General features: G+C 48.2%; 1 protein-coding gene and 1 pseudogene across 1 annotated transcript in view; one reads left to right on the top strand and one right to left on the bottom strand.

Moving 5' to 3' along the window:
* Positions 1–214: 214 nt before the first annotated feature.
* LOC121141018 lies at positions 215–322 on the bottom strand (annotated as a pseudogene).
* Positions 323–918: 596 nt separating this feature from the next.
* Ccm2 (CCM2 scaffold protein) overlaps positions 919–15,162 on the top strand; it is a 51,912-nt gene continuing 37,668 nt past the window's right edge. Inside the window, exon 1 of the mRNA XM_040746687.1 lies at positions 919–1,062. Coding sequence (XP_040602621.1) covers positions 1,033–1,062 — 30 coding nt within the window. The 5' untranslated portion in view covers positions 919–1,032. The remainder of the gene's footprint in view (positions 1,063–15,162) is intronic.

Here is a 15,162-nt window from a genome sequence, read left to right as displayed (position 1 = left end):
ATCCTCCCTTCTTAGAAATGTGGATCATCTGGCAGCCAAGGAAGTTGTCTGCATAAGGCTCGATGCTCCTTATTGCAAATGGACTTGATGACCTGGCCAATATGAACCCTGGACACAGTATACCTTCCAGCTTCCCAAATGCACCCCACATATGTGCGCGGCTTGAGACTAGATTGGAAACAACATAAGCTCGGAACTTTAATATTCATCAGAATACTATCTTCAACGTCCCTTAGGACAACCCATACAGACAACAGGTTGCATGCTGTTGGCAGCCAATGTACATTTGGATTCTTTTTTTCTAAGTCTCTTGTAGCTACGGATGACCTTGAACTCCTGATCTTCCGGTCTCTACCAGTCAAGTGCTAGGATTACGCAGGAATGGGTCGCCACACCCAGCCAGAACAGAAAGTTACTAGAAAAGGGTTTCCTTGTGTGGCTGGCTCAGAGTAACAAGCGAGAGAAGCCAATTGGCAGCGCGCCCAGGATCAGGATTGCATGCTGGCCCTGCCCCTCCCAGGGCTTGAGGCCCGCCTCCCTGACCGCGAGGCAGGCTGGGAAGTCGGCCTCCCCAAAGATGGCGGCAGAATTGAAAAGTCGGAGCCACTCCCGCGCCTGCTCTCGCGGCCTGAAGTGTCGGGGCGAGCGGGGGCGCCCTTTCAGGGGGGGACGGGCTGCAGGGAAGGGAGGCGAGCCCCCTCGGCTCTGGCGAGGCGTGACCCTGGGTCTCCCCGGGTGCATTCACAAGGTCCTCGCGGCCCCGGAAAGACAGCGGCCTCCGCGGGCCTCGCGGCTCCCTCGGGCCGGAAGTGCGGGCGAACCGAGGCTGGGGGCGGGGCACGAGGGGCGGGGTCTCTGCGGTGGGCCGGCTCCCCAGGTCCGGAAGTGCGGGTGGGGCGCGGCCAGGGCGGAGACTGCGGGCGGGCGGGCCGGCGGCGCGGTGAGCGCGGGGGTGGCGGGCTCAGAGCGAGCATGTAGCGGCCGCTGGCGGTGGGGCTCCCGGGGCGGGCCGCGGGGGCCGCATGCGGCGACATGGAGGAGGAGGGCAAGAAGGGCAAGAAGGTGAGCGCTCACCGGCGCGGCCGGGGCGTGGGGTGGGGTGGGGGTCCCCCCTGGAGGGCGGGCGGGCGGGCGGCGGAGCGGGCTGGGACAGCGGTCAGGTGGGCCTGCGGCTGGCGGAGGAAGTGCCGCGCCTTTCCGGGGGAGGGGTCCCTTTCGCTGCTCGCCCCCGGCCGGCTCAGGCGGCCTGCCGGGGGCCCGCCTTCTCCGCGCGACGGGCTGGGGCTGCAGAGGAAGTGGGCCCGGAGAGGGGCCAGGAGGTGGTTGGGACTGTGCGGGGACCCGCGAGGCTTTTACTGCCCACTTGGCTTTGTTGTTGGATGTCCAGTAAAAGCAAGGATGGACTTAGCTTCTTGGCCGGTTGGCTCGTCGATTGTCGCTCGTCCTTAATACCATTGAGTGATTTTTTTTTAGTGACGTTATGTTTGGCAGTAAGATTTAGGACATGGTTCAAGAGGCTCCTTCGTTTATGTAGTTTAAAAATGTGACTTTAATTACAGGCTTGAGTAGTTGGTAAAGAATTTTAAGGAGCCTGGAAAGAACGTGTGGGGATGAAATGCCTTTAAAGTGAAAAGTGGAGTTTGATAAGATGTATCCCTTTCAAATAAATGCTTTGCAATCTTAATGTTTTGCCTGTCATTTCATTTCGGTAAATGTGTGCACTTTATGGTCAAGTTGAAAACAAGACTTTGGTGTCCCAGCTCTGTCACCACTCAGCCTCCTGCAGTCTTTAGTTGGCCAAACTACTCATCACCTTGTTTTAGGAGGTGCCCCACTTACTAGAAAGTCTTCCTTGGAATTGAGTATAGCCAGCTGGCCTTCAGGGAGTCCGGGCCAGCGGCGCTGCCCCCACTTTCTTATTGTTCTAAGACAGAAACATGCGCTTGGCTGTTTAAATGCCCTGTCAGTTTGTTACCTCTGAAGATGGCTTAAGGCTGGGAAGCAGCCCAACAAAATTATTCCGCTTACAAGTGTTCTACAGAAAAAGGGGAATTGAGCAGTGTAAAGGGATTTAGCTAGAAAAGAGGGGTGCTGTTTAGGAAGTTTAGGAGGGACCCGGCTCAGGCCTGGATGATGCTGAACTGTGCTAAAATTTGTGCCGTTGGCCTTGGCATTGCCAGTAGCCTAGAGCCCTGGGGACTAGTCACCTCCTGTATTTGTACCACATACTTAAGTGCCCTAAAGGATACCTGGCCCACATTCTTGTCTGGACAAACTGGCTGGTTTTTGTTGTCTTTCATATACCAGTTTGGGTGGAAAGCTGAGGAGCAGAGAGATGCATTAAGACTTGCCCTGAGCTTTTTTTTTTTTTTTTATTTTTTTTATTTTTACGAGACAGGGTTTCTCTATATTGTTTTGGAGGCTGTCGGTCCAGCCTGGCCTCGAACTCACAGAGATCCACCTGCCTCCGCCTCCCGAGTGCCGGGATTAAAGGCATGCACCACCACCGCCCGGCTCCCCTGAGCTTTTGGATCAGTAGAAAGATAATGCTGCAATTGTGGGTAATGAAAAGCTATGGGTATAGACAAATGCAGTGATTAATTTCATTGTCTATTAGAGGAGGAGATAATGAGTTATGTAAGGACCCACACTAGCATTTGTATGTATTCTGCCACTTGTCTTAGCTTGTCCCCTGCAAGCAAGAGAGACAACCTTTGGGACATGGACACCTATGTGGGCCATGACTTAACACAGTTTACCAGGTACCTTCTGATCTGCCGCTGGCAGCAGCTTCCTCGTCTGCTTGCTTGCTTTGTTTGTTTGCTTTTTTGAGAAACATGTAGCCATGGCTGTCCTGGAACTTGCTATCTAGACCAGGCTGGCCTCAAATCAGAGAGCCTGCCTCTTGAATACTCGTTTAAGGCGAGTGCCCCTACACCTGGTGTTCTCATGTCTTTTTTTGTTTACAGGGTTTCTTTAGCTTTGGAGCCTACCCTAAAACTAGCTCTGTAGACCAGGCTGGCCTCGAACTCACAGAGATCCACCTGCCTCTGCCTCCTGATTGCTGGGATTAAAGGTGTGCACCGCTGTCCAGCTCAGATTGTTTTAATAAATTTTATTACAGTTTGGACATAAAGTTAGCTCCTTCAAAAAGGTGCAGATTTGAGCCTATGAAAAATTGAATGGGATGGGCTGGAGAGATGGCTCAGAGGTTAAGAGCACTGACTGCTTGCTCTTTCCAGAGGTCCTGAGTTCAATTCCCAGCAACCACATGGTGGCTCACAACCATCCGTAAAGATATCTGGTGCCCTCTTCTGATATCTGGTGCCCTCTTCTGATGTGCAAACGTACATGGAGGCAGGATGTTGTATTCATAATAAATAAATAAAATCTTTAAAAAAAAATTGAATGGGGGCTGAAGACGTAACTTGGTTGGTAGAGTCGTTGCCTGCCGGACCTGCAGCTCTGGTTTGGATCCCCAATGCTTTGTAAGAGAGACACGATGGTACGTCGTAACCCTGGCATTTGGGAGTGGGAGGCTCATCTTTGGCAGCTTACAATGGACGACGATCAACCCAGGGTATATCAGCCTGTCTCAAAATAAAAACTGGGTTGTCGGGCCTTTCCCAGGTCTCATGTGCTTAACCTGTTTGATATCTAGCAGTGGCTGAGGGTTATTTTTCTCTGGCCTGTGCTCAGACAGACAAATCAGTCAGTTGCTAGTGACCCAGAGAGAGGACCAAGTACATTGCATGGACGTGGCCTCAGGTGGTGGTCTGCCATTCAGGCCACTATAGCACACAGGAGTATGTGACTACACATCTCTACAGTCTGCTGAGTCCCTGCTGTGTCCCATGAACCCACAGCAGTGGAGATGTTGGGAAAGCTAGGTAGCTTTCTGAGCTAGCTGATGTGAGCTAGATCAACCCCACCAGTCCAGAAGCATGAGTGCTTCAGACAGGCTGCCGGAGCTGTGAGCCCTGGGAAGGCATGTCTGCAGACAGAGAGGCATGAGTGCTTCAGACACGGCTGTGGCCGGTACTCTTCTGAGAGTACCCGTTTTGGGTTTGGTGAATAAGACTCTTGTTTTTATATTACATTTTTACTTTTAGTTGAAAAAGTTTTTAATGGTTAATTTTTACTTTATGCACATTGGTGCTTTGCCTGCATTTGTGTATGAGGGTATCAGACCCCAAGGAATGAGCTGACAGTTGTGAGCTGCCATGTGGTTGCTGGGAGTTGAACCCGGGGTTGTCTCTCGAGTCCCTTTTAACTTTGTATATGTGTACTTGTCTGGGTATGCTCACATGTGTGCTTGAACCCTCTGGAACTGGATTTGGGAGCCAGCAGATAGGGTTCTGGGAACTAAACTGGAGTCCTGCAAGAATAGTAAGTGCTTTTAACTCTGGAGTCATCTCCCCAGCCCTGAATAAGGCTCTTTTTTACACAGTAGTCTCAGATGTGTATAGTATAGTACTATTCTGTCATGATGCCATGCAAACTCCACCACCACTTTTTGGGTTTTTGTTTTTAGGGTTTCTCTATTATGTAGCCCTGGCTATCTTGGAACTCACTCTGTAGACGGACTGGCCTGGACTCAGATCAGCCTGCCTCTGTTTCCCAAGTGCTAGGATGAAAGGCATGTAGCACCGTTGCCTGATGACCTTGAACTCTGATCTTCCCGCTTCCACTTCTGAGGGTTGGGATTATAAGTGTTCATTTGGGGATTAAATCCAGGGCTTTGTGTGGGATAAACTGTAGTTATCAGTTAAGTTACATTCTGTTTTCCTACCTTTTTAAAAACAGGCTCTTACTAACCCTATCTGTTCTGGAACTCATTTTGAAGCTCAGAATGACTTTTACCCATTCAACTTCTGATCCTCCTGCCTCTACCTCCTCAGTATTGGGACTGCAGGCATGCACCACCTTGTCTGGATTTATGGAGTGCTAGATTTGAACCCAGGGTTTTGTGCATGCTAAGCAGGTCCTCTGCTAGCTAAGCTATATCCATGATCCTATAATTCCTCCTTTCTTTCTTTCTTTTTCTTTCTTTCTTTCTTTCTTTCTTTCTTTCTTTCTTTCTTTCTTTCTTTCTTTCTTTCTTTCGTCTCTCTCCTTTCTTCTCTCCCTCCCCTCCCCCCTTCCTTCCTTTCCTCTCGGAGACAGAGTCTCGTGTTCCAGATGGGTTTGGGACCTCCTTACCTTGTTTACTCAGTGCTGGGGACCAGCCCCATGGGTTAGTGCATGCTAGACAAGAAGTCTACCAACTGGGCTACATCTCTAGTTCCTCTTTGATCTTTGATCCTCTTCTGTGTAGATTTGGCCATCCTGAAACTTGCTGACTTCAAATTTGTGACAGTGCCCCTCTTTGTAGGTGTTGGGATTGCAGGCATGTAATTACTTTTTGAAATTACTGTTTTAGTTTTTTAGATTTATTGCTTTGTGTGTGTTTGCCTAGTGTATGTATGTACACCATATGTGCGCATGTGCTCAAGGAGGTCATAAGAGGGCATTGGATCCTCTGCATCTGGAGTTATAGATAGTTGTGAGCTGCCATGCAGGTGCTGAGAATGAAACCCTGGGTTTTCTACAAGAGGAACAAATGCTCAATGCTGAGCCAATTCTGCAGCCCCTTATTTGGTTGTGTGTCCATTAATTGGCATATGGAGGTCAAAGAACAACCTGTAGGAGGAGAGCTTGATGCCCAGTCCCCTCATTGGGTGGCTCAAAGTGCCTGTAACTGCAATTCCAGGTCATTTGATGCCTTCAGCTGGCCTCCATGGGTACCCACACAAAGGTGGCATATACTCACATAAACTTGCTACTGCTACACTTGTTTAGTCTGGCCTGGACTTGCTGTGTATCTGAGGATAACCTTGAACTACTGACTCATGCCTCCACCTCTCAAGTGCTGTGGTGATAGCTCTGCATGATACCATGCCTAGCTACTGTCCGTATTTAAGTTGTCTTTGTCTGCTGGGGTGCCCATGCCATGCTTCCCATAGTGAGGAGAGGGTTAAGGACACCCACCTTTGGGAAGATGGCCGCCTAGATGTCAAATCAGAGACTCTTGAGAGGTGCCCCAGTGTATTGGGAAAGACAGGAAGATAGCACCAGCAAGGTCTGGGTGGGGACCTGGGCTACTCCTGAAGTTGGAAGCCGAGAAGGGATAGCGGCACCCGTGCTCTGCCGAGGCTTGCTTGGGCTGCAGGAGATTGATGTTGGGTACACTCGAGCTGCTGGAGGTGTTCTGTACTAGTCTGCGTATTTATCCACTAGATGAACGCTGGTCAGCGTCACCCCCAGTGCCAGGCAGACACTGTACAGAGAGCCCGGGACAGGTGGAAGCAGTTCTGATACAAGTGATCAGGAAAGTACAAAGGCAAGCCTGACTTCAATAGGATCGACGAGTAGGCAGCCTTTTCTATGTACGGTGTGGGCTGAATTCTGCCCCCCCCCCAGGTTCAACCCACACAATCTCACAAGGTGACTGTATAAGGAGGGAGAGGTCTTTAAAGAGGTGCCTGGATATTTCTTGCTAATTGTTTTTGAGACGGAATCCCTAGCTTAGGTTGCCCTGCGCTTACTTCGTTGTCCAGGCTGTCCTTGATGCTATGGAGACTCCTGTTGTAGTGCTCCTAAGTGCTGAGATTACAGGCATATACCACCATTCCTGTAATCTAGCAAGAGTTGCTTCAGTGTGATGGGGTACTGGAGGCCGGCTGTGGTCTGACTTGATTGGTGTTATGAGAAAATTCACAGTCTGAGATGCAGGAAGGAGATGCCGTCCATCTACAAGCCCAGGAAAAGCACCCCTGACTACACTTCAGTCGTGAGCCTCCAGCTCCCAGAACTGGGAGAGAGTAAACTTCAGCAGGTCAAGCAAGCTGTTCTTTTTTTTTTTTTGGTTTTTCGAGACAGGGTTTCTCTGTATTGTTTTGGAGGTTGTCGGTCCAGCCCGGCTTCGAACTCACAGAGCTCCTCCTGCCTCTCTGCCTCCCGAGTGCTGGGATTAAAGGCGTGCGCCATCACCACCCTGTTTCCCTTTTTTGGTGTGTGTGTGTGTATGGTGAGATTGTTTGTGTGCCTGTTCATTTATTTATTCAGGTGTACTTGTAGAGGCAGAGGTTAAACATTGTCATTCTCTATTGCTTGTCACATTTACAAGGTCTCAATGAACTTGGAGCTCTGTTTCAGTTAAGATTGGTGAATCCAGCTGGGCGTTGGTAGCCCATGCCTTTAATCCCAGCACTCGGGAGGCAGAGGCAGGTGGATCTCTGTGAGTTCGAGGCTGGGCTGGTCTACAGAGTGAGTTCCAGAACAGCCTCCAAAACAATACAGAGAAACCCTGTCTCTAAAAATAAAAAACAAAAACAAAAACAAAACCAAGGTTAGTGATTCCAGTCTCCAGCTTTTAGGTTATAGATGTGTGCCTCCACACCTGGCTTTAACATGCACGCCAGGGATCTGAACTCATGGCATCTATGCTTATGCAGCAGGCATTGTGTCCATTGAGGCGTTCCCTCAACCCCTTAGCAGGTTGTCTTGAGGCTGACTCGAGAGGAAGTTTGTAGCTCCTGGACAAGCTCACATTGTATTTTGTAAAGACCATGAGTTGCATCTCCCTCTGGGATTTGAGACAGCATTTTATTCTGGCCCTGTCTGCCCCAGAGTTCACTGTGTATGTAGCCCCCGCTGGCCTTGAACTTGTGATGATCCACCTTCAACCTCCTGAGTGCTGGGATTGCAGTTCATTCTTTTTTTTTTTTTTTTTTTTTTTTTTTTTTTTTTGGTTTTTCGAGACAGGGTTTCTCTGTGGCTTTGGAGGCTGTCCTGGAACTAGCTCTTGTAGACCAGGCTGGCCTCGAACTCACAGAGATCCGCCTGCCTCTGCCTCCCAAGTGCTGGGATTAAGGTCGTGCACCACCAACACCCGGCTGCAGTTCATTCTTTATGACCAAGGAAATACCTAGAGTATTTTGGGTATAGTCTCCATGGGGGATTGGCTTACTATGACCTGCATAGATCACACTGTCATTGGAAGGCTGGGTTCCTTCAGTTTGCTTGCTACTGCTACATTTGTTCCTTAGTCTGAGAGAAGCAGCAGGGGTTTTGTTGTTGATGAGACAGGATCTCACTATGTAGCCCTGGCTGCCCTAGTACTACCTCTGTAGCACCAGACTGGCCTTGAACTCAGAAATATGCCTGCTTATGCAGAGGTGAAAGGGTTTGTGTTTGGATTGTCCAGTGAGGTTTGGTTTCGGGGTTTCTGGTGTTGAGGGTTGAAAAACCCAGTGCTTCGTGAATGTAACAGGGGCTCTATCCCTGAACCACAGCTTCGTGAATGTAACGGGCTCCATCCCTGAATCACAGCTTCGTGAATGTAACGGGCTCCATCACTGAATCACAGCTTCGTGAATGTAACAGGGGCTCTATCCCTGAACCACAGCTTCGTGAATGTAACAAGGGCTCTATCCCTGAACCACAGCTTCGTGAATGTAACAGGGGCTCTATCCTTGAACTACAGCTTCGTGAATGTAACGGGCTCTATCCCTGAACTACAGCTTCGTGAATGTAACAAGGGCTCTATCCCTGAACCACAGCTTCGTGAATGTAACAGGGGCTCTATCCTTGAACTACAGCTTCGTGAATGTAACGGGCTCTATCCCTGAACTACAGCTTCGTGAATGTAACAAGGGCTCTATCCCTGAACCACAGCTTCGTGAATGTAACAGGGGCTCTATCCCTGAACTACAGCTTCGTGAATGTAACAAGGGCTCTATCCCTGAACCACAGCTTCGTGAATGTAACAGGGGCTCTATCCCTGAACTACAGCTTCGTGAATGTAACAGGGGCTCCATCCCTGAACCACAGCTTCGTGAATGTAACAGGGGCTCTATCCCTGAACCACAGCTTTGTGAATGTAACAGGGGCTCCATCACTGAATCACAGCTTCGTGAATGTAACGGGCTCCATCACTGAACCACAGCTTCGTGAATGTAACGGGCTCTATCCCTGAACCACAGCTTCGTGAATGTAACGGGCTCCATTACTGAATCACAGCTTCGTGAATGTAACGGGCTCTATCCCTGAACCACAGCTTCGTGAATGTAACGGGCTCCATCACTGAATCACAGCTTCGTGAATGTAACGGGCTCCATCACTGAATCACAGCTTCGTGAATGTAACAAGGGCTCTATCCCTGAACCACAGCTTCGTGAATGTAACAGGGGCTCCATCACTGAACCACAGCTTCGTGAATGTAGCAGGGGCTCCATCACTGAACCACAGCTTCGTGAATGTAGCAGGGGCTCTATCCCTGAACCACAGCTTCGTGAATGTAACGGGCTCTATCCCTGAACCACACCCCCCAGCTCAGTCCTTTTCTTTGGCTTCTTTCCAGTACAAAAAGGATAGCTTTTCCCTTTGGTTTGTGCTGGTGCCGAGAATGTGACACTTTGTTCCTCTAAAGTACCTGACTGGTAACAGTTTTTCCTTTGGATTGTGTAAAGAATTAGACATTTGGCTACAGGCATTGTGTGTGTGTAATGAAAGTAATCCTCTTCAGTGGGCACAGTAGGAGGTTGGCCTTTGGCTTTTGTTTGGGGCTTAAGGTGGTGTATCGTGTAACCCTGGAGGTAGGATCTGAAAGTGAGTGAACTGGCCAGCCTAAACCTGTGTGTTACTGCTCTTACCTACAGGACTTCATGTGTGATGCCATTTGGGTGCAAAGCACATTTCATGTGCTGATTACTTGTAACTTGGAGGCAAAAAAGAAAAAGTAAAATGTTTGTATTCATCCTATGGTTTAAAATTCCATGAAAGTTTTTCCAAAAGTCTTTGACCTACTTAGTGTGTATTGTGACATGAGCCCTTCATCTTCTTGGACTTACGGTATTCACTGTCCTTGTGGGTTTACACGGAGTGAATGTAGACCTAGGCACTGGGCATGGGCTGGGCATGGTGATGCACGGGTTTAATCCCAGCACTTGGTAGGCAGAGATAGGTGGATCTCTGGGGGTTGGAGGCTGGCCTGGTCTACAGAGTGAGTCCAGGCCAGCCAGGGTTACTAGAGAGACCCTGTCTCAAAAGAGGGGAGGGGCTGGAGATGGCCCATTGGTAAAGAAAGAACACTGCTGCTCTTCCAAAGGACCCGGGTTTGATTCCTTAGAATCTACATGGCAGAAGCTGTCTGTAACTCCAGTTCCAAGGAATCTCCTAGCTTTCTTGGGCACCAGGCATGAACGCAGTACACAGACATACATGCAAGCAAATCACCTAGTCACATAAAAATAAATGGGATCAAGCCGGGCGTTGGTGGTGCACGCCTTTAATCCCAGCATTTGGGAGGCAGAGGCAGGCAGATCTCTGTGAGTTCGAGGCCAGCCTGGTCTACAGAGTGAGTTCCAGAACAGCCTCCAAAGCCACAGAGAAACCCTGTCTCAAAAAACAAAACAAACAAACAAAAAATGGGATCTAAAGGGAAAAGAAGATGACATAGATTGGCAGGCTCACATGTCCAAATATAACCCGGGTCTCATAACGTCTGGTGTGTGTCTGGTACTCACTAGCTCCTGGCTGGTGGGCATCTGGTGTCAGACCCCCCCGCCCCCCCCCCCAGCTACTTTTTGGAAACTCTTCTTACAGTATTGTCTGTCTTTATCCCAAAACCCCAAGGTGACTGGTGTATTTGCTTTTCCCTTTCCAACCCAGCCACCATGGCAGCATTCTATTGTATTTTAGCATGTTTTTTTTTTTTTTTATTTTTGTATGAATGTTTGCCTGAATGTCTGGGCACCATGTGCATGCAGTGCCCATGGAAACCAGAAGGGGGCATCGGTTCCCTGAACCTGAGTTACACACAGTTGTGTGCTGTGGGTGCTGGGATTTGAACCCACATACTATTCAAGAGCAGCTAGTGCTCTAACTGCTAAGCTGTGTCTCCAGCCCTCCAGCATTTTATTATGAATTATGATTTTTTTCTTTTTATCTTCAGATGTTCAGGAGTTTATTGCACCTGGATTTTTGTGAGGACTTGAACTCAGGTTCTCATGTTTGCATATCCTTAGCTCTCCCCTCACTTTAAAGTTTTTAATTTTATTTTATGTGCATGGTTGCTTTACCTCTTCCTATGTCTGTGTTCTACATGTGTGCCTATTGCTTGCAAAGGCCAGAAGAGGGCATCAGGTCCCCTGGAATTGGAGTTCCAGATGGTTGTGAGCCACCAAGTGGGCACTGGGAGTTGAACCAATCTCTGCAGTAGTCTCTCATAGCCCAGGCTGATCTCAGATTCACTATATAGTTAAGGCAGCCCTGAGCCCAGAGCCTCCTGCCTGTGTCTTCCAAGTCCTAGGATTGTAGACTGTACCATGGCATTTGACTTTGGTTTTTGTTTTTGTTTTTTTTTGAGCCAGTGTCTCATTAGGTAGTCCCAGCTGTCCTGGAACTCACTGTAGATCAGGTTGGTCTTTGCCGCCCAAGTGCTGGGATTGAAGACTTTGAAGACATGTGCCACCACACCTGACCTGTTTTTTTGGGGGGAGTAGAGTTGGGGGGCAGGGTGGGGGTATGGGGTGTGGTCCACCAGGGTCATCTGTAGCTGAGGCTGGCCTCAAACTCATTTAAGTGAGAATGACTTTGAACTCTTGATCCTCCTGACTCCACCTCCCAAGTACTGGAACTACAGAACCCAGCTCTGGAGCCATATGTGTCCCCACTTCTAGAATCTACCACTGACCTTGGCTGCGTTCTTTATCCCATGTCCAGTCATCCTGCCCAGTCATGGACTGTCCTGATTCTTCTGATGCATTTTAAAGGATTTTACAACACTTTACTCTAGATTGTGCCGGTATCTCTGCTATTTTACTTATTTTTTGTTTGTTTTTTGAGACAGGGTTTCTCTGTGTCTTTGGAGGCTGTCCTGGAACTCGCTTGGTAGTCCAGGCTGGTCTCGAACTTACAGAGATCCGCCTGCCTCTGCCTCCCGAGTGCTGGGATTAAAGGCGTGCACCACCAACGCCCGGCAACAATTTGTCTTCTTACTGGGGGAACTCTCGGCCTTGTAGCTGTGTTTAACCAAAGGTCCTGGTCTTTTGGGTGGGCTGGCTGGCTTGCTAGGCTGTTTCTGTTTCTCCTTTTTATACTTCCTCCTTCGAGATCTCCCTCTCTCTTCCCCCTTTACTTCCCCCTCTCTCTCCCATCCCCTCTCTCCCTTTCTTCCATTTTTTTGAGATGAGAGTCTTGTGGCTTTGAATTTCTGCTTGTCTTCCTTCCTTGGTTTCTTAGTTTATCTTTGTTTTTTTGTCTTCTTTGAGGTTGAGTACTTCTAAGTACTTTGTTCTAGATCTGCTGGGCTTTGTATATGTTGTCTTTAGAGATTCCAGTACTCAACTGTAATTTGGGACAGACTGCCATAAATTAATGTTTTTCTATTACTTTTCTTGTGCAGTGTAGTAAGCTGTTAGTGGTATCAGTCAGTTAAACCTCATTGTGTTCTTTGAGCAAGTTTCAAGGTGTAGCCGGGCGTTGGTGGCACACGCCTTTAATCACAGCACTGGGGAGGCAGAGGCAGGTGGATCTCTGTGAGTTCAAGGCCAGCCTGGTCTACACAGCGAGTTCCTAGGACAGCCTCAAAACAATACAGAGAAACCCTGTCTCGAAAAAAAAAAGTTCAAGCTGTGTTTTATTTCCATGTATGCTGCAATTCCATTGTTATGTTGTTAGTTTTTGAGACAGCATCACAAGTGACTCACTGTATAGCTAAAGCTGGATGGTCCCAAGTTCTGCTCCTTCTGCTTCCACCTCCCCTAAAGTGCTGGGCTGCAATTATGTGTCAATGTGATTGTTGTTTTTTTTCTTTTAAACGGTTGGCTTTTCAATTTTCATGTTGAAATTTTAAATGAATGTAACATTTTCATAATACACATAATAACCATATTGCTTCTATCCAGATTCCTCAGTTGTAACCATTTCAGAGCTAGTTAAGAAGGCATATGCCTATAATTCCAGCACTCTATAGAAGAGGCAGGATTACACATCAAAGCCAGCTTGTGCATAATGAGACCCTGTCTCCAAAACAAAGCAACAATACACAGCAAAATGACAAACCAAGGAAGCCACAAAGAAGAATAAGCTGTGGACACAATCTCTGCCTCTAGACACTTTGTCAGCACAGGAACGCTCCTTCACTCCATCCCTGACACCACAGTGGTCAGGAAGTTGGCAAACATTCACTGTTACCTCCTGCTTTCTGACCTCATCCACGTTCACTCATTGCTTCCTTGGCTGTTTCTTTTTGGTTCAGGTGTAGATCGTACAGTTGCATTTGGTTCGTATGCCTCTAAGCTGCTTAAATCTGAAGTAGTTTTTTTTTAAAGATTTATTTATTTATTAAGTATACAGTGTTCCGGTGTGCATGTCAGAAGAGGGTATGAGATCTTATTATGGATGGTTGTGAACCACCATGTGGTTGCTGGGAATTGAACTCAGGACCTCTGGAAGACTAACCAGTGCTCTTAACCTCTGAGCCATCTCTCCAGCCCCGTGAAGTAGTTCTTATTCTTTCTTTTATTAATTAAAAATCCATTCTTTGACAATTTCTTACATTTAATTTATATGTATATGTATATATATATTGTATTTCTGAACCCTTCTTTTTGTTTTTGTTTTTTTTCGAGACAGGGTTTCTCTGTGTAGCTTTGGAGCCTATCCTGGAACTCACTCTGTAGACCAGGCTGGCCTTTAACTCACAGAGATCCATCTGCCTCTGCCTCCTGAGTGCTGGGATTAAAGGTGTGCTACACTATGCCCAGCAACAACCATTTTTTAAAATAATTTCTTTGAGAGTGTGTACAATGAGTTTTGACTATATTCACCCCTCCTCGGCTCCTCCCAATGTCCTACCCCCTTTCCTATCCTCAACCTCCCCCCTTACTTTCAAGTTCAGTTTTTGCTGCCTATATATGCATGGGTGTGCAGTCCTCTACTGGATCAAGGTTGACCTACAAGGGGTAGCATTCTTAAAACTGTTGCACCCTTTCCCAGCGGCTGTAAATTGCCAGGGAGTCCTCTGCTAGGCAGGAGTGGGGGCCGCGTCCACCTCCCTCTCCTTGCTGGGGTTTGGCCTGCTTGAGCTTGTACGGCACAGGGACTGTCCACGTTACCAGTTGCTGTGAATTCCTGTGTGCAGCTTCCCCACTGAGTCTGCTGTGTTTCTTTGTGCTCATTCACTGATGCTGGCGCTTACAATCTTCCTACTCCTTCTGCAGGGATCCTTTGAGCCCCGGGGAAGGGTGCAGTATAGACGTTCTGTTTAGGGCTGGGCATTCTGCAAGGATCCTTTGAGCCCGGGGAATGGGTGCAGTATAGACATTCTGTTTAGGACTGGGCATTCTGCAAGGATCCTTTGAGCCCCGGGAATGGGTGCAGTATAGACGTTCTGTTTAGGGCTGGGCATTCTGCAGGGATCCTTTGAGCCCCGGGAATGGGTGCAGTATAGACGTTCTGTTTAGGGCTGGGCATTCTGCAGGGATCCTTTGAGCCCCGGGAATGGGTGCAGTATAGACGTTCTGTTTAGGGCTGGGCATTCTGCAGGGATCCTTTGAGCCCCGGGAATGGGTGCAGTATAGACGTTCTGTTTAGGGCTGGGCATTCTGCAGGGATCCTTTGAGCCCCGGGAATGGGTGCAGTATAGACGTTCTGTTTAGGGCTGGGCATTCTGCAGTGTTTTGTTCTTTGCTCTTTGGCAGTTGTGGGACTCTGTTAGCCACCATTTACTGCAGACATGAACTTCTCTAATAAGGGTTGAGATTCATTAATCTATGGATATAACAATAAGTCATTAAAGTCAGTTTACTACTGTGTTCATTTAGTACACTAATAGTCGCTGGTTCTCCTCCACTGCCCGTGACCTATCTAGCCACAGGCTTTTGACCCAACAATATTCCTGGGTATGGGTTTCCTCTGTTGGTATAGGACTTAAATCCAATCAGGAAGTGTTTGACTACCTCCATGATGTTTGAGGTATCACTACAGTTACACTACTTGGCATGACAGTTTTATTTATTTGTCTATTTACTTGTTTTTGTTTTTTTGAGACAGGGTCTCCTGTAGCCAGCCTGGCTTCACACTTTAGGATGCTGAGGATGGAGAATGACCTTGAAC

This window comes from Mesocricetus auratus, unplaced genomic scaffold, assembly GCF_017639785.1.
Source record: "Mesocricetus auratus isolate SY011 unplaced genomic scaffold, BCM_Maur_2.0 Super-Scaffold_100006, whole genome shotgun sequence".
Lineage (NCBI taxonomy): Eukaryota > Metazoa > Chordata > Mammalia > Rodentia > Cricetidae > Mesocricetus > Mesocricetus auratus.
Note: the sequence above shows the minus strand (reverse complement) of the source record. Positions and strands in the feature narration are given on the sequence as shown.